General features: G+C 42.1%; 1 protein-coding gene across 3 annotated transcripts in view; it reads right to left on the reverse strand.

Moving 5' to 3' along the window:
• CSGALNACT1 (chondroitin sulfate N-acetylgalactosaminyltransferase 1) overlaps positions 1-23,302 on the reverse strand; it is a 418,621-nt gene that overhangs the window by 26,194 nt on the left and 369,125 nt on the right. For all 3 annotated transcript variants that reach the window (XM_040417905.1, XM_040417904.1, XM_040417903.1), the window contains 2 exons: positions 10,926-11,104; positions 9,639-9,733 (listed from right to left, as the gene is read on the reverse strand). In XM_040417905.1, coding sequence (XP_040273839.1) covers positions 9,639-9,733; positions 10,926-11,104 — 274 coding nt within the window. The remainder of the gene's footprint in view (positions 1-9,638; positions 9,734-10,925; positions 11,105-23,302) is intronic.

Raw genomic sequence — 23,302 nt, forward strand, 5'->3', positions numbered from 1 at the left:
GAAAAAAGTACCAACTTATGTGAGCTCCCATGGTCCCAGCCACCAGAGAGGCTGGCATTTTTTTCTGCTGGATTGCAGGGTGGTCGTAACTATGGAAACGAGCAGTGTTTAATGTAATTGGAAAAATTAATCCAGCGCAGCAAGAGGAAGCAATATGGACAATCACAATAAGTGCATTGTATTAACATTCTCTACATGATAAGTTCAATTTGCTGAAATGAGACATCCCCTTTAACGTGTCAATTATAAAACCCCTGTTTTCCATGGTATCAAAAGCTTACATGCCCTCTCACAGGTTGCATCTGGAGTCCTGTCCTTGGGACGCCAATAAATGGCAGCTAGGGACATTTGTCAAGTTTGCTACACCCTAAAACCACCCTGGCCTTAGGTATCCCATCCAATTGTGTCAAGCAGAATTCTCCAATTTCCTGTCTGCATAAACAGATCCTTGAAAAAGGGGGCATCGTCCACGTGCACTCCATTTTCCCACTCCATTAATAGAAAGTGATAGTCTCAACTTCAGGAATGGAGTTGACCTACAGTGAGTTTCTTAGATAGAGCGTATGGATGTGTTAAAAGAATGGATGTGGTGACAGTTGACCTGTATGGAGTGAGTTTTGGGGTCTGTTTAAAAATGGATAGCAACGAAGAGAAAAAAACGGGTTGTTTTGCATGAGCCCTTAGACTCCTACAGTGCTTTGACAGTAAGGCTGTCTTCTTCATCTGCTAAATTATTCATAGAAAATGATAATTATCTGAAAAAAGAAAAAGTTTATGTATTATTGGCTTTCTTTATAAAGAAGTTTTCCCATGTGTAGATTAGTCCTTACATTGCCTCCCGTTAAATACTATCTAGTTCACATCTTTGTTTGAGCTCACATTGACATGATTGTAAGCCCTCCATACTGTCTCACTCCTCCACATAATGATGTCATCGCTGTGCCCATTTCTGCTTCCCAATAATCATTAAACACCATACACAGAACACTGTACTCTCTGGTGCCCACATCAGCAGAAATCTTTCTCTGGGGAACATTAGAGATAAGCTGCTCTAATGAAATGCGTTCTTCATGTAGTACTTGGACACAACTATCATACATTTTGGAACCAACAGACTAGAAGCTATTATATTATGTGAGTGGCAGTCTATAGGAATTGACTGCATTAACCAAGAAGACAAGGGTGTCCGTACGAACTTTCATGTCTGACTAATAATCATGTTTGAGCACTGTAAAGACGGGTAATGACATATTAGATGAATGTGGTACTGCCAGCATCCTAACATGTATGAATTCCACCCGACTGTAAGATGTCAACATGCCTAAACTTTGTTCTCTGGTAAATAAGCAGTTGCACCATTAGTGGCTGCTACCCCCTCTCTATTACTGTAACATTAGGCATGTATGTCCAGGCTGAACAAACATATATGTTTTGAGTGAAGGGATATAGTCTATTTGCTGTTTGAAAAATGTTCATCAGGCATCATGCCAAAATGGGTCCCATTACCACTAAAACTGTAACCAAATATACATTTTTTCTATTAAAGTTAATGCCACGATTCGGTTTTGAGGTCCAAAATCATATACTGATTGATTTCATAATATGTAGAAGACAGATTGTTGTCCAGAATTAGAGTCACAAATCCTCTCCTTCCTCTTTTGCAGAGCTTGGAAGAAAACTTTGCTACAAACTGAATAAAATAACAAAATACTAACATTATAAACCCACTACCACTCCTGCCCATCTTTATTTACCTTACTGTAGTGGCAACTTACCTGTCTACCCATGTGACCACTGAGTAAATCACTGGCCTGAGTGGTCTTGAGACAGATACCACTGAGGCCACTGATTGGCTACAGCAGTAACAAGTGGTAATAGATACATCATCTCTGCAGCAAGGTAAATAAAGACTGGTGAGGAGAGCTGGTGCGGCAGCAGATTATCAGATGTACAGCTTCTTTTCTCTTTTTAATGCAATTTAGGGCCATTGGTCAATTTTTCTTAGGAAACCCCTTAAAGACTATATATTCCCCCTTGATGGCAAATTTTTTAATGATTGCATTTTACTCATTTTGGCTAAAAATCATTTTACAAATTGTCTTTATTAAAAATATTCAGACGTTCTGTTTGTCTAGCTGGGTGGATTGCACTTTCACTTTGTGCCGGTCATCTAGTAAACCTTATCGCTAAATTACTAAAAGTTTATAAATACTTATTTAAGCTACATTCTTATCAGTAAGATAAGAATTGAGCTATAATAACTGTTTACAAGGGTCAGAGATCAAAGATAAGGAGCCATCAGCTTAGCTGCCTGATGGAACACAGTAAAAACACCCTCATTCTACTACAGAATCTCTAGCTGTACAGAGAAAGGGGCTCAACATTTTAATAAAGACCAATTGAAAAAAATATTTTAGCTCAAAGAGAGTACAATGCAACAAAAATTGTCCGCCAAAGGGGTTGTTTGTGTCGCTTCAACAAATTGCATTTATCATATAGAAAAAGTTAAGACAAAGCACTTACTAATGTATTGTGATTGTCCATTTTGCTTCCTTTGCCATTTTTCCATGGTTGCGACCACCCTATAATCCAGCAGCGGTAGCCGTGCTTGCACACTATAGGAAAAAGTGCCAGTCTCTGGTGGCCAGGACCTCACATTGGCTGGTGTTTTTTTCTATAATGTGCAAGCACGGCCACCGCTGCTAAATTGCAGGGTGGACATAACCATGGAAACAAGCAGTGTATTATGTAGGGTTGTTGCGGTATCGAAATTTCAATACCCAATCGATACTTTTGTCCCGGTATCGATACGATACCGGGATTTCCATTTTTCGATACTGGGCTGCGCTTCTGCGCAGTCTAGTATCTCTGAACATGATCGCGCTGCTGTGAGCGTGCTCATGTTCCCTCAGGCAGCACAGGGAGAAGGAAGCAGTCTCTCCCTCCCCCTGTGCAGCTGCCGCTGCCATCAATGAGAAGAGAGGGGTGGAAGAGGGCGGGCGCACTGCGCCACCATTGATATGACTTTTCCTACACAGAGCAGCGCCCAGCGATGTTCCCAGCACTTACCATTATTCCTGGGCGCTGCTCCGATCGCCCTGCTGTGCCCTATTACTGTCTCCTCTCCTGCTCCATAATGCCAATTACTATCGGAGCGATGGGAGGAGACATCAGCTTCACTAGTGGGCTTCCTTCTTCCTGCGCTGCGATTGGACAGCGCTACAGCCAGGGAGAAGGAACGCCCACTAGAAAGCTGATGTTTCCTCCCATCGCTCCCATAGTTTATTAGCATATGGAGCAGGAGAGGAGACAGTAATGGGGCACAGCGGGCGAACGAAGCGGGCGCCCAGGACTAATAGTAAGTGCTGGACATCGCTGGGCGCCGCTCTGTGTAGCCTAATACTTAAAAGTCTTAACCCAGGGAAAAGTAGACTTTAACACATAATACAGAGGGCGGGTGCCGGAATCGCATTGCCGGCACCCTGCCCTGACAGGGAGCTGCGATCAGCGGCAGTTAAACCCCTCAGGGGTTAACTGCCGCTGATCTGCCAGTACCGCCTCCTGTATTAAGGGGGTAATTATCATTGGTGGCGCAGTGGCTGCCCCCCCTCAACCCCCCACCCTATTAAAATTATTGTGGCACAGTGCGCCGGCCCCTCTCAACCCCCCAGTATTAAAATCATTGGTGGCAGTGCCACAGGGTCCCCTCCCCTCCTTCTCTTGGTGGGTACAGTGGCAGCTTCTGATCGGAGCCCCAGCAGTGTAATCCTGGGGTTTACGATCGGTTACCATGGCAGCCAGGACGCTACTGAAGCCCTGACTGCCATGGTAACATCCCAGATGCTGTGTGCACAAGAGCACAGAGCAGCAGGGACAGTGTGAAGTCCTATTCACCCTAATAGAGATCTAGTCAGGGTGAATAGGACAAGGGATGAAAAAAATCCCAGTTCTAGCCCCTAAGGGGGGAAATAGTTATTAAATAAAAAGTCTAAAAAATAAAAAAAATAAAAAAAATGGAATGCACGTGGCTTTTTGGTTTATTTTTTTCGCGTGGTATCGAGTATCGCAATACTTTTTCATGGTATCGAAACCGAATCAAAATTTTGGTATCGCAACAACTCTAGAATTATGTTATGGAAGAATGAATCCAGACAGTTAAGAAGCAATATGGACAATCACAATACATTAGTAAGTGCCTTGTATTAACTTTCTCTACATAATAAATGCTATTTGCTGAAGTGATACAACCCCTTTATATAATAAGATAATGGGTTGTTTGAAGCCATAAATTGCAGGTGCTAACTACATATCGAAAAGCAATAAAAATGGTCTGTTTGATGCAATAATTAGAGGTGAAAATGTCATTAATTTGTATTCAAAGTAATTATGATCTCATATGAATGTATAAGTGGGTATTGTCTATTGTAAGATCCTCACCTGTCACGCACTCCGGAGTGACCAAAAAGGACAGGTTACGCGTGTCCTCCATTGATACATCAGCGCTGACCCTTTGCAAACCGACGCGGGACGCGTTCACGATGTGCACCAGAGGGAATACTGCATGGCTTTCGAGGACAGCTTGGCCGGCTAGTGGCAGTACCGCTGCGGCCGAGCTGGTCTCCAGTGCCTATTACGGATTCCATTCCGTGTCCATGTCGACAACGACTCGCGGCACTCTCGCAGAGCCTTTCGTGCATCCGCGTTTACGTTCGAAAACGGGTTCGCAAGGGATACATGGTAGCGGCGTATGCGCTTCTTATGTGCTTCACCAACCAGCGAAGTGATATAGCACCTGGCCGCAAGTTCAAAGTAGATTAGGGGGCCGGCATTGGTCTAATGACTAATGACTGACCAAAGCCTTGTACACAGGTGTAGGCAGGATCCTGACCTATGGGGAGTGACACTTGCGCCCTGGATTTTAGCAGGGCACATAAAAGGTGCCTCCAGGTCGGTCAGTGCCCACTGTTATCCTTCCTTATCCAGGTGCAGGGTCCAGTACTGCTAGCTACTGACTGAAGATGCTGGGACTCTGTCCGTTCCAGTGGACCCAGGACCTGGGACTTTCCGCCACCGCATCCGTTTACCTGGCAAGTTGCACAGAGACTTATGCACGGATCGGGACTACACCTGGCTTTCCTTCGTTTTGAGTTTGCCTGATATTTGCCCAGTGAAGTTTACCTGGACTTTGTTTATTTGTGAATAAACCCCTTGACTTCATCCTCACTGTCTGTTTCTTTGGGGCCTTGCATTACATCTATATACATAATTGCATGCATTTATGGTTATTCATTATTCTTCTTCACTACTTGCATTTACAGTATTTGTAAAAAAAATCTATGATCATCCAAGAAAAAACTAGTTTCCTGTCAAATATATTTTGTATAGTGATGGTATGTAAAAGTTCTACGTGCACCATATTACCATCACCACCGCAATAAAAGCTAATGGATAAAAAAGCAAAGATATGGCTGAGCGATCCTGACAGCAGAAACGGAGGATAGAAGGCCAGCTCTTTCATGCATTAATCTGAATGACCTGGAAGGCTGCCCATGAGGCAATCTGAATCTGAGTACAACGCTGTGTGCATGAATGAATAAGAGAGGATGTCCATTAGCTACTGGAGATGCATTTCTTCTTCCAAAATTAAGACTTTCAATATATATTAAATAATTAGTAAATGCGTCATTTACCATATTACAGATGGGTTCATTGCAGTATTGTGACACCTAGAGGAAAGCTTGTGCTGCGTGACACAGACATGTACTCACATATATTATACATTCAGACATACATAGATCAGCCCCAACTAAAAATAGTGGATGCAGATGAATATGATGAAAGCAAATTGTCAGGTTAAAGTATGACTGGACAGACCTGACACCCGAATTATTGTTTCTGGACAGCAGATTGTCCTGTGTAAACAGGGATTTGCCGCCCAGGAAAAATAAATCTGCATGCGGAACAGAGATCAGTCATGTAAATGCACCTCTCATCCCCTCTGACAAGCAAACTTTTATCAGCAATGGATTTTCATTCTTGATAATTCATGCATGGGATTCAGCTGGTTCCTTACGGTTTCTCCAGATCCGTTTGTTAAATTATAGCCGGATCAGAGAACCGTGTTATTTGCTGAATCAAGATAGGGTGCTCTGGCGGCTTCAATCGTGGAAGCACTCATCTCCCACATTCATCTATATCACCGTCCTCAGGACAGCGATACAGATGGATGCTGCAGCAGGGCAGGGGAGAGGTGTCTTCCTTCCCTGTTCCCTGCAGCCCTATCAGAGGCCGGCACAGGCTGCACGATGACGTCATGGTGGTGCCTGAGCCGGGCAGTGTACCACGCGGGACACAGGCCGGAAGAGGCCTGCATCGCATCGCGGCCCAGTGTACAGGTAAGTATAAGTGTTTTTTTAATTTTTTTTGTGGCACATTGGCGCACTATAGGGGAGAGGAGCACTATGGGGGCACTGTCTAGGGGAATCTTATACTGGCTCATTTGGGGGAGGGCATCTACTGGGGGCCCTAAGAAGGGGCATTTATACTGGCGCATTATGGGGGCATCTACTGGGGGCACTAAGAAGGGAACCTGTTGTTAAAAATTTGAATCCACCCCTGCGATAATTGCTTGCGCTGGTTATATTCTCATAATAACCTTAAACATAGAGGCAATATCATATTTCCTGCTGTGCCCCTGCGCACCCATGACTAGCCTGATTATTGACAGCTTGTATGTTCCATATGATGCACTTTACAGATCGTCATAAAATAAACTACTGTATATGTGCAGATGTGTCAATAGGCTAACTGCAAGTAATGTGCATTTTCAAAAGACCTTCAGGTTACAAGACACAGTGATTCCAATAGTTAACAGGATCATCTCATAATGACTACCTATGTTCATAATAAAGCCTGCCTGACAATCAGTTGATCTTTATTGGTCCAGCTTCAGAAACCAATGAGAAGAAAAGCTCTGGCGGCCTCTGTAGGGAAGTGTAGTATTCTCCTGAAGGTCCCTGTTTGCCATGCCAAGTACTTGGCACTGTGTAATTATGTTCTCGAGGTGCAGTATAAAGAGCTCCCTCCCTCTGTCTCATTGCTCAGATGCTGCAGTCTCTATTGAGAGGTTAAACTGTCAGGATTGAAGCTATATCGATCCCTGCATAAGAATCGGAAGCCTGCTGCATAATTGTCACAGACATTCCGTGACAGGGGGCAAGAGATCGGTGAGACTGGCAACACGTGGTTTGATCTGACATGATTTTCAGTTTGGATCAAATGACGTCTGTGTTGTTTCTGGTGCTTGCCACACTGTTACGGCTGAGGGTGGGGGAAACCCTCAGCCGTGCGGTGTCAATATGAATAATAGCTGCTAGGCCAGGACAGGAATCAGGGAGCAGGTCACCTCCTATCACGTCCCTAATTCTGACCCTGTCTCCTAGCCGTATGAGCCAACCCTGATGGTAGGAGGGCTCATACTCAGGAACCTAAGATCCCTACTAGCCCTCAGGAGGGCCTGGACTAGGAGCAGGGTAAGACGACCTGTTCCTCCTAGAGATGGACGAACAGGAGTCTCACTGGCTAGGCTGCAAAGGAAAGGGGAACAAATACAGCATATGGCAGGTAAGTAACACAAGTAGCACACCTACCTGCCACAAACACACAGCCTGGAACCCATGCACAAGTGCTGCTGTCCACAACAACATAAATAGACACAGCACACACCACACATCACACAGGAACTCAGGACCATAAGCTGCAATAGAGACACCACTAGACATATAATAACAAAAGAACAATAATGTCTAAACATAACTTATGACCACAAGGGTGGCCCTCACTGGACAGGTGGAATATTACCAGGAGGATGACTCCAGCAAACACCATGGCTGGAGTACCCCTTAGCTACTGGCATCCAGCAGGAGCTAAATAGCCCCAAGTAGCCACACCCACACACAGACACACCCAGTGTTCACACACTAGCAAGGGAATTAACCCTTCCAAAACCAGGCAAGGGATAAAAGCTACTAAAAGGGGAAAAGCACAAACAAGCACACACTCCACCCGTTACCGATGGCAACGGCATGCGTGGCAACCATGTCCTGGGGATCAGCCCAGAAGGCTGAGACACTGCCACCACATGCACAGAACACCACACGTTGCCACGGGCAACCACAAGTGAAGGAAAGTGTCACTAAAACACACCATAGACCGTGACACACACCTTATTTCCCCAGGTGTGGGCTTTTATGGTCATTTAACCTTTTCTATTTTCTATTCTCCCATCTATGCTATGCGGTTTATAGCTTCAGTTTGAGTTGTGAATTGCTAGTGTGTGGATCTCAGCTGAGTTCCTGGTGCTGCCTAGCCTCTTGAAGTTAAGTGTTTCTTTCCCTTTTGTATTTTGTTTGGGTTATTTTGTGTATTGCATTTCCCTGTCATTTGTATTAAGGCCTGAGGGAGACTCCTGTTCGTCCTTCCTTTTTTGGAAGAACAGGTTGTCTCAGTCCTGACATTAGTACCAGGGTCCTTTAGGGTGAGTTAGGACACTAGGTATTCCTGTGTATGAACTCACCAACCTCTAGGGTCTGTTCATACTGGTAGTTAGTCATGACTTTAATTAGGTTTTTCTGCATCTCCTTTCCCTAGTTTTCAGGCCTTATTCCCTCACCCCTTTACCTCCTATGTTCGGTGGGGTGTTTCCCTCCTACACCCGAATATAGTGATGGCATGGGCTCAGCTCCTGAGTCCACGTCATTACCATGACGTACTATTACGACACAGAGTGTTAAGTACTGGTGCCCTGTGACATAATAGTACATCACAGAACTTTAAAGGGTTAAACACTATGCGTGTACCTTGCACTGCTGTTGCCATAAGTATGGGCTGTATATTACCAACACTCCTCTAAGCACCAGAGAGTTTACTATAAAGGAAGATTCAGCCATATATAAAGCAGTCTTTGTTTTTGCATGCAGGTTATTAGTGAAGGCCACATAGGAGCGTATATCTCTTCTGTGGTTGTAATTAAATACCCTGGTCATCCATAGCAAAATCTGTAAGGACAGCATTGAGTACAGATGTATTTGATATGACTGTTCTGCTGGACTAAAGACTAAACCAAGGCCACAGCAGACTACCTTCTGGAATATATGTTATGACTTTCCTAAATATCAATGTCCAGTGCATAATTTGCAAATCCCTTGTTGTTTGACTTGGCTAGAGCTAGAGTACAATGAATGGCAAGTGCCTAAAGCAAATCTGTCACCATGAATTTGGACTATTATCTGCAGTAATACATGAGTAGTCCTGCAGATAAGAAGTCCAGAACACTATTTTTTTGCCCTACTATTGCCCTCCCTCCCCATTCCTCCACTGTTGTGATTTAAAACTGTGCTGGAATACATTGTCTGGGCTGCTGTTCATGCGCACAAGAGTCCTCTCCATTATGTTGTGTATTTTATCGCAGCTTTGAGTGCTGACAGTGGGGGAGAGGGAAGCAGTAGTAAAATAAATATTGGTAATCTGGACTCCTCCTGTGCAGTACTAATCATGTATTGCTATAGACAATAATCCAGACTCATGGTGACACAGTTTACATTGATTACATGACCCAATGTTGCCTACAAGTTGCTTACCAGTTGTTGGTCAATGGGAGGAATTGCATCATGATGTCCATAAATTATAGATGGGTTATACTGGCTGAAAAGAACAGGATAGAAAACTCTTTTTCCTAAAGAGGAAATAAAATACAACATCATTATATGACTTTAAAAGCCTTTAGTATAAAAAAAAACATGTTTATACTTTTATTTAATTTACATTTTTTATTTTTTTGTTGTTAGCCTGACCGAAACACTGCACTTGCACATTTTAAGATGAGATCAATAAACATTGATATTTTGATGCCTTGGAATTTGGATTTATAGCCAGTTTGTTGGAAAACCATGGCAGAGGAAGCATGGGTGGAGCATGGGATCCACATATAAACTTCAGCATAGCAAAGTATATGTTGAAATTTAAAGGGAATATACACATCTTGTTTCTCCAATATGTTAAACAAATCTACCAATAACCAATACAGACTTGTGCTTTAAGCTAAAGATTACAAACAAACTCTGCTTGTAGTCTGATCCTACATTACTCCCCTACTTCCTGCTATACTTCTTCTGAGAACTGTAGAAGCATCTATGCCCAGAGAGGGATCCAGTTATTTACTCACAGCATGTTATATATTCCCAAGGAGACGTCTAAGCTACCCTTTCTAAGAGGAATCACAGCTTGCACAACCATGTGTTAAAAGGGAGTAGACACGGGCAACACCCACAGAATTCAAAGCTTGCAGCATTACATCATTACATGCAAGCATGTCAGAGACGAGAGGTCTGGTTTGCTTAGTGGGAGTCTGATAGCTGGTAGCTGCACCTAGCACAAGAACAGCGGTCAGTGGCTGAGTAGAGGAATCGGGATGTACTGTTCAGTTCTTGGATGGAGGCGTGCACAGAATCTGTATTAACACTGTATTTACTGTGTTGATTTGAATGAGACTACAGTATATTAGGGAATTGGTATGTACCGTATGCAATACCTTAACATACAAGTGTAGTTTTAATGTGAAAACACAGTATCAAGTTTTCAGGAACTATTCTGGGAACATTTGGATATATAAGTCATGAGCCATATCATAAGCTCAGCATTATTTGTAATTCAAAAAAGTAATATACCATAATTACTTAAAAATCAAGAGTAATAATGACTAGACATGCTAGAAAAATGAAAAAGAAAATAAAGAGAAATGGGATTTCATGACAACCACTGCTTTCCTCCTTTATAGCAGTGTTTAGACTAATAATTCATGAGTTGTTAAGATAAAAAAGAAAATGTGCTACACATCAGATAGCAGTGAGCAGCTAGACTGGTCATACCTGGCTGTGTGTTGATCCTGCATGTGTTCAGAAACTCTGCATTGAAGTAGATATCCACATCACAAAAAAACAGAAGGACATTGTTTCCTTTCCAGGCACGAGCACCAACATCTAATCCTTTTCCACGGGAGAATTCCTCGTTAAGCTGGATGAATGTGAAGTTCTTGAAATTTGCTGCTCTAAAAAGCAAAAAAAAGAAACAGAAAGGTTTTTTCTTTTTACTGTGATGTTTTTGTACAGCACAAAAAGCCCTATACTAATCTCCATAAGATTTATTATTAGAAATGACCAAATTGATTCTAAACTAATCAAAATTATACTTGCAAACGAATCCAAAGTATTATTAATTTGTTACAAATGAACCGCATAAAACCTTGCACTCCATTTTACAATTTATTATTGCCCAAAACACCTTGCAGTCAACCAAAGGCCTCATGCACACGACCATATGTATTTTGCAGTCCGCAAAAAATACGGATGACATCCGTGTGCATGCCGTATTTTGCGGAATGGAACAGCTGGCCCCTAATAGGACAGTACTATCCTTGTCCGTAATGTGGACAATAATAGGACATGTTCTATTTTTTTGCGAAACGGAAATACGGAAATGGAATGCAATACGGAAATGGAATGCACATGGAGTACCTTCCGTTTTTTTTGCGGACCCATTGAAATGAATGGTTTCATGTACGGTCTGCAAAAAAAACGGAACGGACACGGAATGAAAATACGTTTGTGTGCATGAGGCCTAACAGCCATTCAGGATGGAGAATGACTGGTCTATTAGGGACTATGTTAGCTTGGAAGCAGAGATGCCATTGTTAGCTCAGTCACTGATGTGATAGGACTTGTCTTCGGTGTCTCTGACAGACACGACAGTTAGACACAAGCCAGCTGTTTTAGGGTCTTGCAAGGAGAATATAGAGATTGTGAAGATAATATGTTTAGTTAGGTATATTGAATTACTAGGTAGAAAGTCAGGTTTTATCATTAGGGACAGGATAGGGTGAGTTATTGTTGCTATGTCTGTTACAGGCAGGGCTAGAGCTGTTCACAAATCACATGTATACAGGCCAGGGGCAGACTGGGAACTTAAAGTGGCCCTGGAAAAAATACTAAAAGTGCCCCCATTTTGTAGTCGGGTCCAAAAATACCATATTGTGGCACATTACACCACCCCAACAGAGCCAAATACCATAGTCCATCACAAAATACGGCCCCCTGGGAAATTTCCCTGTAAGGTCTATGGCCAATCCACCCCTGATACAGTCTGCTGCACAGAGATCCCTAAAAGAGACAGTCAACTTTTTGTTTTAATCTGCAGGACACAGCATTTTTCCCCAAAGAAATACTGTTGCAAAGCTTCTATAGTTCATAATTGTGCAATAAGCATTATTTCCAGCATCACCAGCAGCAAACATTTTGCCTCAGACGATGAACAATTGCGCCTTTTTTGTTCCAAAAATGTGTTGCAAAGCTTCAACAGTGCATTTTGGTTAGGGGTCGTCCGATTGTTACAATTTATAAGTGAGCAATAAGAGTACTTTAGTGTGTCAACAGGAGTGTAAATTTAGGTCTCACACAGGGGACATACTATTGCAATGTTTAAAAAAACCTGTTGCAATTTTTCAGCAGTTTATAAGTATGCAATAATTTAGTCTGTCAACAGCAGTGTACACTTTGCTTTCCAATTGTGTTTTTTTCCCTAAAAACCTGTTGTAATATTTCTACAGTTTAGAAGTGGCCAATAAGCTTTATTTCAGTTTGCCAACAGCAGTGTATATTTTGGTTGCACCCAGGAAATGTTCAATTGCAGCTGCTTTTTTTTTTTTTTTTTTTAAATCAGTTTCTCGAGTTTGTCATTGTTTAAACAGGCTTCAAATAAAATATCTGGTAAATGACAGAGAGATAACGGGTGGGGTAATGGAAAACAAACAGTCGTCCACATCATCCGCAAGTGAGAATATGGGTGCTGCTCCCTAAAAAAAGAAGAATTTTTGGACTGGACTTCTTCAAACCATTGCTTTTTCAGATACTATTGTGTGCATATAAACATGGGAAGGCATCTCCCAATATAATTTCGGACCTCTTGCTTAGAACAAAATGTTGCTTCTTCTGATACTACTGTGTGTATAAACACTGGCAGGCATCTGCCCCCAATAAGGGACAGTTTTTGGAAATGCTTTTAATTTTAAAAAGCATAAAAAACCTGACTGCACAGTATGTTTTTAAACAGGCTGTTTGTGAACACTGCCTTTACTCATGGCTATACATGTCAGTGTCACTCTGACACTGCTATTGCTCTCTTTGTGCTCAACAGCTTGAAAGAGAGAGACAGAGAGAGATAAAAAATAAAAAAAACTTTGTAAAAAAACAAAAAAAGAAAGTTGAGAATATGAAAATATGAGTCCTATGAAACCTCAGAGTGCCATAAACCAATTTTCACGCCAATTTCAGCACTTTTAATTCAGGTAGAACTATTTCGTACCCAAAAAGAATTTTCTGACCAATTTGTTAGAATTAGACCCAAAATGAATTTCAAGAAATTTACTTATCTCTAGCAATTATGCAGTATCTTAGTAGATGCATGCGGGCAATATAGAAAATTGTACAACTAGAACAGAACATGGGTCAGCAACCTCCGGCACTCCAACTGTTATGAAACTACAACTCCCCACATGCTCACATGCTTGGCTGTCCTTGGAGCGCCTATAAAAGTGAATGAGCATGCTGGGAATTTTAGAGTGTGGAGGTTGCGTACCTCTGAACTAGGATCATGAGATTTTTATATCTTCACTTCAGGGATGAACAAAGTCAGCTGATGGCCACTGGGCAAGTGTAAGAGCGGCTGCTGTTCCCTTGCTTACCGCCGCGGTCCCAGGCGCCGTATTCAGCGGTGATCTGCGGCCTGTGCTTCCCATTCACCGCTGCAGTCCTGGGCTCTCTCTGTGTAGGTACTGTTGTTCTGGGATCCGCTCCACAGTTTCCTCTCAGCCTTGGCCACAGCATGCTTGCTGCTTGTTTCCTGCAGCACTTCGTTAAGGGACCTGGTGTTCCCCTCGGGAAAGTCTATCCCCACCATCAGGGGTACTGTGAAGATCGAGGGGTTCACTTAGACAACGCCGATAGAGGAGGTAGGACATGTGGCACAGTGGGTTCATTAGCTCAGTCCTGTATTTGCAATCTACTAGATGGTAGTGTGGACAGTGATGATCGACTAACACTACTATGTTTCTGTTTGTGCCCACTACTATGCCCCCAGTTGTTGGGTGTGTGCAGTGCTGTAGTATCTGACTCTGAGTGCCTCTTAATTCTATATGAGACACTTTTGTCCAATGTTACACCACTTATTTGATTGGTTTACTCTGTATGAAATTCGGCACAATTTTGGTGTTTGTTGTCACACTCGCTTTCTTGCTAAGCCAAGCTCCCTGTCTAGCAAGGCTTAAAAAGCATGTAACACACATAATAAACTTGGTGCAAAGCATGTACACCCATTTTGGGCAACATTAAGCAAGAATTTTAGTGCATTAAGCTTTGTAAATCTCCTTAATGTGCTTTTACTGCTTTATGGACACCACTATATGGGCATCATGTAACACCATTTATAAGCATTGGGAACAACTTGCTGTGTGAGGATGCTTACATGAAAGTAGAAAAAATTGGGTTTACTGTGTAGTTAGACATATTTGTTTGTGCAAGAATTGCTATATGACATTGGTTTGTGTCTGCAGTTATTCACTGAAGAACATTACCTGCAAAGACATATTACAGCACGCTATACTGCCTACATGATGGTGTGTGAGGTTTTGTAGCCATGTATTGGAAACCCACTGACAGGTACATTATATTTATTTTACTGTATCATACATATTACATGTTACAGCATAATCAATGTGCCTGGTTTTGTGTATCTGTAGCATTTTTACTGTCATTTTACACAATTTGCTGTGAAAAAACTAGTATGTGTAAATACATCCTTAAAATGTTACAGATATAATAAGGATAACAAAATGCATTTCATTGTAAAGGATTTTGTTACTAATGGATATGCAACTGAGGTAACTGCTGTCATTAATTACATTAGGACTGTAATTATGGAATTAAACTTAATACATTAGGAGTTAAATGAGTCCTCCCGGTTCTACATTAATATACAACTATTATTATATTACAATATTTTACTATTAGATTACTGAGAATGTATCAACTCCAACTAAGATACTCAGGTTTATAATAAGCGCAAGTGACTGCCAATTTATTTTCAGGTGAGAAAATAATCACTGTGTATCCACTTATGTATCACTTTAATTTAAATCTTGCGACTGCCATGCCACCTGCCTCAAGGACCTTTCTTTTATCGGAAGGCCTATATAATCTTCCAGTTAAATGTTCCTATCAAGGCTAAGACAATCACTAAGTTGTGAATTTGTCAGAATTTTAAGCATGAAAGCAGAATAGAGAAAAAAAAAATGAAAAACTGCCATATGTGTAAAAACAAAAGTTACCAAATCGTACTAGTTTACCTAAAGGATCATTAGTACCAACTCAAGAAATCCAAAATTACAATAAGGGATATTAATTAATACAGTATGTACTTGTATGGAAAAAAAAACATTGTTATACTTGAAACTGCTCCTCAACTACATTATATTTCATGTAACGAAGTGGCGTTCAGTGATATATAGCACTTGGCAATATCCAAGGATGTTCAAATAGTGTTTTATGATATTATAATAAGTTCTACATTTTTTATTTGATTTTTTTACTATTGAACATGATGGGAGTTCTAAATGTTTTTCCTTTATTTAACTTTTGTCTGCATTTCTCTTTTCTGGTTTCTTGGTAATTGAAACATAAATCACTTTAAAATTAAAATACATATATCAAAGCGACATGGGACTGCCAGAAGAAAAATGAATCCCCAGACTCTTTAGACAGAGAAATTCACATGACACATGACAGTGGTACATTAACTGAACACTTAATTTACCGATACCAAAAAATAGGAGTGACATGTAAATACAATCACATGTACAAATGGTTAATAGTTCAATAAAATAGCATATTATTTTTTTTTAAATTGTCATTTATTAAATGTTTTGATTTTTTTTTTATCTTGGCATGTGTCAATCCATATTTAGAAAAGATCTAACCATTAGAGAAATTATATATTGTGTTTTGTGCAGCTTAATTGTCAGCTCTGTTGTATAGACTAGGCCGGGATCAGCAAAGGGTGTAGGATTAAGCTACAGCTTTATTGTACTGCTGGAGACCTAGATAAGGCATGATGCACACAGTTACAGTGCCTTGCAAAAGTATTCACCCCCCTTGACTTTTTTCGTATTTTGTTACATTATAGCCTTAAGTTCAATGTTTTGTTAATCTGAATAAACAGCTCTGATGCAACTAATTATCTTCAGAAGTCACAATTAGTGAAATGATGTCCACCTGTGTGTAATCTAAGTGTCACATGATCTGTCATTATATATACACACCTTTTTTGAAAGGCCCCAGAGGCTGAAACACCTAAGCAAGAGGCATCACTAACTAAACACTGCCATGAAGACCAAGGAACTCTCCAAACAATTAAGGGACAATGTTGTTGAGAAGTACAAGTCAGGGTTAGGTTATAAAAAAATATCCAAATCCTTGATGATCCCCAGGTACACCATCAAATCTATAATAACCAAATGGAAAGAACATAGCACAACAGCAAACCTGCCAAGAGACGGACGCCCACCAAAACTCATAGACTGGGCAAGGAGGGCATTAATCAGAGAGGCAGCACAGAGACCTAAGGTAACCTTGGAGGAGCTTCAGAGTTCCACAGCAGAGACTGGAGTATCTGTACATAGGACAACAATAAGCTGTACGCTCCAAAGAGATGGGCTTTATGGCAGAGTGGCCAGAAGAAAGCCATTACTTTCAGCTAAAAACAATAAGGCACGTTATGAGTTTGTGAAAAGGCATGTGGGAGACTCCCAAAATGTATGGAGAAAGGTGCTCTGGTCTGATGAGACTAAAATTTAACTTTTTGGCCATCAAAGAAAAGGCTATGTCTGGCGCAAACCCAATACATCACATCACCCAAAGAACACCATCCCCACAGTGAAACATGGTGGTGGCAGCATCATGCTGGGGGGACTGGGAAACTGGTCCGAGTTGAGGGAAAGATGGATGGTGCTAAATACAGGTATATCTTTCAGCAAAACCTGTACCACTCTGTGCGTGATTTGAGGCTAGGACGAAGGTTCACCTTCCAGCAGGACAATGACCCCAAACACACGGCTAAAGCAACACTTGAGTGGTTTAAGGGGAAACATGTAAATGTGCTGGAATGGCCTAGTCAAAGCCCAGATCTCAATCCAATAGAAAATCTGGGGTCAGACTTAAAGATTGCTGTTCACAAGCGCAAACCATCCAACTTGAAGGAGCTGGAGCAGTTTTGCATGGAGGAATGGGCAAAATTCCCAGTGGTAAGATGTTGCAAGCTCATAGAGACTTATGCAAAGCAACTTGAAGCTGTGATTGCCGCAAAAGGTGGTTCTACAGAGTATTGACTTTAGGGGGGTGAATAGTTATGCACATTGACTTTTTCTGTTATTTTGTCCTATTTATTGTTTGCTTCACAAATAAAAAAGTAAAAAACATCTTTAAAGTTGTGGGCATGTTCTGTAATTTAAATGATGCAAATCCTCAAACAATCCATGTTAATTCCAGGTTCTGAGGCACCAAAATACGAAAAAAGTCAAGGAGGGTGAATACTTTTGCAAGGCACTGTATGTCTGCCGTTCACCTGTCACTCTCTGGTTTCCAAGGGGGGACTGTACATCTACTTCCTGGAGATTGTTATAGTCTATTTTAGACATTTCTCTGTCCATTGTTTTCCATTTAGTGCACCTACCATAAAACACACACACTACTGCAGTAGTTAATGAAATAAATAAAAAATTGTTATAGTTAAAAAAAATACAATTAAAAAACATAATTCCCCATCTACAGATTCTTGTTTAAAGGGGCTGTGCCACTAATATAAATATATCCCACCCAATAGATATTTCTCCAAATACAGTACCACCATTTATCAAAACTGTCTTATTGTAAAGGGGCAGGCAGCGTTGGTCTCCTAATTCCGGCCCTGTCTGCTGTGTAAATCTCAGGCCTGTGCCGCCCCATTCAGTATTTGCAGGAGCAGAGAGTGAAGGGCAATCGCGGGCTTCCTCACTGCGCCTGCGCCGAATACTGAACGGAGCGAGGTTTCCCCAGCACACAGGGCCGGCAGTTGGAGGTGAAGACTGCCTGGCCCTGTCAATCTAGTGTAGCAGGGAGTGGCCAGAGGTGGGGGAACAGAGCCTCTAGAAGCAGGGGCAATGCCCCCCCCCTGCACCTAGAGGCTAATTAGCATATTATAAAAGTTATATTTCTGGAGTAACGGGGGCATAGATAAAAGTAGGGATAGGCTAGTTAGGTTCAGCTGACATTAGCACATCGCTTATGTCAGTTAGTTTAATAGGGTTCATTCTGGTGACAGAAACCCTTTAAAGGGAATCTGTCACCCGATTTTGGACTGCAGGTAAGTAGTACAGATCACTACTTTTTATTTTCCTACTGCTCCCAGTTCTCCCTCTGTCAGTTCTCAAAGCTGCACTGTAATACTCAGCCCGGACTGCAAACAATGTATTTCATAATGCATAATGTGTGCAGCTCTGAGGACTTATAGCGGGTGAATGAAGGCTAAAAAATTGTGATCAGGAAGCCACATCTGCAGTACTACCCATGTATTAATGTAGATAATGGTCCAAAATCAGGGTGACAGATTCCCTTTAAACTAAAATGAAATAAATGAAACTTTCCCTTTAAATCTAAACAGAATTTTATTGCAAAGTTAGGGAACCCTTCAAGGTGTATTCTGAAATGTATTGTAAAATGTTACTGGAACTGGAAAACATGGTGGAAAATTAGGAAAGGATTGAGGTGCATTGCTCGATAATACATCACCGTGTAAACCCCAGCCGGGAGCACAAAGATTGTTATGGTATAAGCCAAGACGAAATCAATGGCATTAGTCTTTTTTCACCCAACACCTGGAGGGACTAAAATGTGCCACTGCTCAGATGTTATATACTTCAAAGTCAAGGAACCAAAACATCAAAGAGAAAGTGTCAAACCAGCATTACGAACAGATTATCCCGTCTTCAGAATAAAAAGGCCTGGAAATCATATCTCAATACAACCATATGTACATTGCCTGCATGAAAGTAGTTGGGAGCAACAGTTATCTTCTTTAGTGCAATGTCTGTGTATACAGCAAACACAAATCCTAATAACATGATATTGAGCATTTCTTATAGTGAAAAAATACTTAAAAGTGTATCTGTTATTTCAGTAAAGTTTTAATGTTGTGTCGGGACAGGGAATTATTCTGTCACCAACTGTTTGCATAGACACATAGTTTTTCTTTTGTTGATCCGAGGCTCCGTTCTTAAGGTATGATACAAATCTTACATTAAAGATGTAAAATTATAAGATGCTAAATATTGTCTTGCTATTACTGTCTCTCCTCCTGTTGGTATATTAGTATCATTTTATGAGCGGTGTGGGTAGCTGCTCAGGCTCCAAAATGCCTATATGATAATCTATTACTGGTCACTGCAACATCTGCCTCTTTGTCTCTGGCATACAGAAAGTGTCTTGGTATTGTAGTCTCAATGGCACTGGTTCACTCCTCATGGCGTGGCATCAGAGGGAGCATGTCTGGCTCAGTTATTATGCAGAGTGCAGCCGTGCTTAGTAGAGCTATGGCTCATCTACCAGTGCTGTGCATGTCAACTGCAGTGCCTGGCCGCCATGATGAATAGAGCTGGAGTGCTACCTCGACTTAAAGGTGTTGTTTCATCTCAGACATTGGGGGTGTAGATTAACCGCCTCCGGACCGCCGAACGCAGCGACGCGTCCTGGAGGCGGTCGATTCATTCCTCCTGGACGCATATACGCGTCATCTCGCGAGAGGCGAGATTTCCTGTGAACGCGCGCACACAGACGCGCCCGTTCACAGGATCGGAAGGTAAGCGAGTGGATCTCCAGCCTGCCAGCGGCGATCGTTTGCTGGCAGGCTGGAGATGCGATTTTTTTAACCCCTAACAGGTATATTAGACGCTGTTTTGATAACGGCGTCTAATATACCTGCTACCTGGTCCTCTGGTGGTCCCTTTTGCTTGGATCGACCACCAGAGGACACAGGCAGCTCAGTAATAAGTAGCACCAAACACCACTACACTACACCCCCCCCCTGTCACTTATTAACCCCTTATTAACCCCTGATCACCCCATATAGACTCCCTGATCACCCCCCTGTCATTGATCACCCCCCTGTAAGGCTCCATTCAGACATCCGTATGTTTTTTACGGATACACGGATACATGGATCGGATCCGCAAAACACATACGGACATCTGAAAGGAGCCTTACAGGGGGGTGATCAATGACAGGGGGGTGATCACCCCATATAGACTCCCTGATCACCCCCCTGTCATTGATCACCCCCCTGTCATTGATCACCCCCTGTAAGGCTCCATTCAGACGTCCGTATGTTTTTACGGATCCACGGATACATGGATCGGATCCGCAAAACACGTACGGACATCTGAATGGAGCCTTACAGGGGGGTGATCAATGACAGGGGGGTGATCACCCCATATAGACTCCCTGATCACCCCCCTGTCATTGATTACCCCCTTGTAAGGCTCCATTCAGACGTCCGTATGTTTTTTACAGATCCACTGATACATGGATCGGATCCGCAAAACACGTACGGACATCTGAATGGAGCCTTACAGGGGGGTGATCACCCCATATAGACTCCCTGATCACCCCCCTGTCATTGATCACCCCCTGTAAGGCTCCATTCAGACGTCCGTATGTTTTTACGGATCCACGGATACATGGATCGGATCCGCAAAACACGTACGGACATCTGAATGGAGCCTTACAGGGGGGTGATCAATGACAGGGGGGTGATCACCCCATATAGACTCCCTGATCACCCCCCTGTCATTGATTACCCCCTTGTAAGGCTCCATTCAGACGTCCGTATGTTTTTTACAGATCCACGGATACATGGATCGGATCCGCAAAACACATATGGACATCTGAATGGAGCCTTACAGGGGGGTGATCAATGACAGGGGGGTGATCAGGGAGTCTATATGGGGTGATCACCCCCCTGTCATTGATCACCCCCCTGTAAGGCTCTATTCAGACGTCCGTATGTGTTTTGCAGATCCGATCCATGTATCCGTGGATCCGTAAAAAACATACGGACGTCTGAATGGAGCCTTACAGGGGGGTGATCAATGACAGGGGGGTGATCACCCCATATAGACTCCCTGATCACCCCCCTGTCATTGATCACCCCCCTGTCATTGATCATCCCTCTGTAAGGCTCCATTCAGACATTTTTTTGGCCCAAGTTAGCGGAATTAATTTTTTTTTTTCTTACAAAGTCTCATATTCCATTAACTTGTGTCAAAAAATAAAATCTCACATGAACTCACCATACCCCTCACGGAATCCAAATGCGTAAAATTTTTTAGACATTTATATTCCAGACTTCTTCTCACGCTTTAGGGCCTCTAAAATGCCAGGGCAGTATAAATACCCCACATGTGACCCCATTTCGGAAAGTAGACACCCCAAGGTATTCGCTGAGGGGCATATTGAGTCCATGAAAGATTGAAATTTTTGTCCCAAGTTAGCGGAAAGGGAGACTTTGTGAGAAAAAAAATGTAAAAATCAATTTCCGCTAACTTGTGGCAAAAAAAAATGAAATTCTATAAACTCGCCATGCCCCTCAGTGAATACCTTGGGGTGTCTTCTTTCCAAAATGGGGTCACATGTGGGGTATTTATACTGCCCTGGCATTTTAGGGGCCCTAAAGCGTGAGAAGAATCTGGGATCCAAATGTGTAAAAATGCCATCCTAAAAGGAATGTGTGCCCCTTTGCGCATCTAGGCTGCAAAAAAGTGTCACACATCTGGTATCGCCGTACTCAGGAGAAGTTGGGGAATGTGTTTTGGGGTGTCATTTTACATATAACCATGCTGGGTGAGAGAAATATCTCGGTCAAATGCCAACTTTGTATAAAAAAATGGGAAAAGTTGTCTTTTGCCGAGATATTTATCTCACCCAGCATGGGTATATGTAAAATGACACCCCAAAACACATTGCCCAACTTCTCCTGAGTACGGCAATACCACATGTGTGACACTCTTTCAGCCTAGGTGGGCAAAGGGGCCCACATTCCAAAGAGCACCTTTAGGATTTCACAGGTCATTTTTTACACATTTTGATTTCAAACTACTTACCACACATTAGGGCCCCTAGAATGCCAGGGCAGTATAACTACCCCACAAGTGACCCCATTTTGGAAAGAAGACACCCCAAGGTATTCCGTGAGGGGCATGGCGAGTTCCTAGAATTTTTTATTTTTTGTCACAAGTTAGCGGAAAATGATGATTTTTTTCCTTTTTCTTTTTTTCTTACAAAGTCTCATATTCCACTAACTTGTGACAAAAAATAAAAACTTCCATGAACTCACTATGCCCATCTCGAAATACCTTGGGGTGTCTTCTTTCCAAAATGGGGTCACTTGTGGGGTAGTTATACTGCCCTGGCATTTTAGGGGCCCAAATGCGTGCGAAGTAGTTTGAAATCAAAATCTGTAAAAAATGGCCGGTGAAATCCAAAAGGTGCTTTTTGGAATGTGGGCCCCTTTGCCCACCTAGGCTGCAAAAAAGTGTCACACATCTGGTATTGCCGTACTCAGGAGAAGTTGGGGAATGTGTTTTGGGGTGTCATTTTACATATACCCATGCTGGGTGAGATAAATATCTTGGTCAAATGCCAACTTTGTATAAAAAAAATTGGAAAAGTTGTCTTTTCCACACATTAGGGCCCCTAGAATGCCAGGGCAGTATAACTACCCCACAAGTGACCCCATTTTGGAAAGAAGACACCCCAAGGTATTCGCTGATGGGCATAGTGAGTTCATGGAAGTTTCTATTTTTTGTCACAAGTTAGTGGAATATGAGACTTTGTAAGAAAAAAATAAATAAATCATCATTTTCCGCTAACTTGTGACAAAAAATAAAAAGTTCTATGAACTCACTATGCCCATCAGCGAATACCTTAGGGTGTCTACTTTCCGAAATGGGGTCATTTGTGGGGTGTTTGTACTGTCTGGCCATTGTAGAACCTCAGGAAACATGACAGGTGCTCAGAAAGTCAGAGCTGCTTCAAAAAGCAGAAATTCACATTTTTGTACCATAGTTGGTAAACGCTATAACTTTTACCCAAACAATTTTTTTTTTACCCAA

This window comes from Bufo bufo, chromosome 2 (assembly GCF_905171765.1).
Source record: "Bufo bufo chromosome 2, aBufBuf1.1, whole genome shotgun sequence".
Lineage (NCBI taxonomy): Eukaryota > Metazoa > Chordata > Amphibia > Anura > Bufonidae > Bufo > Bufo bufo.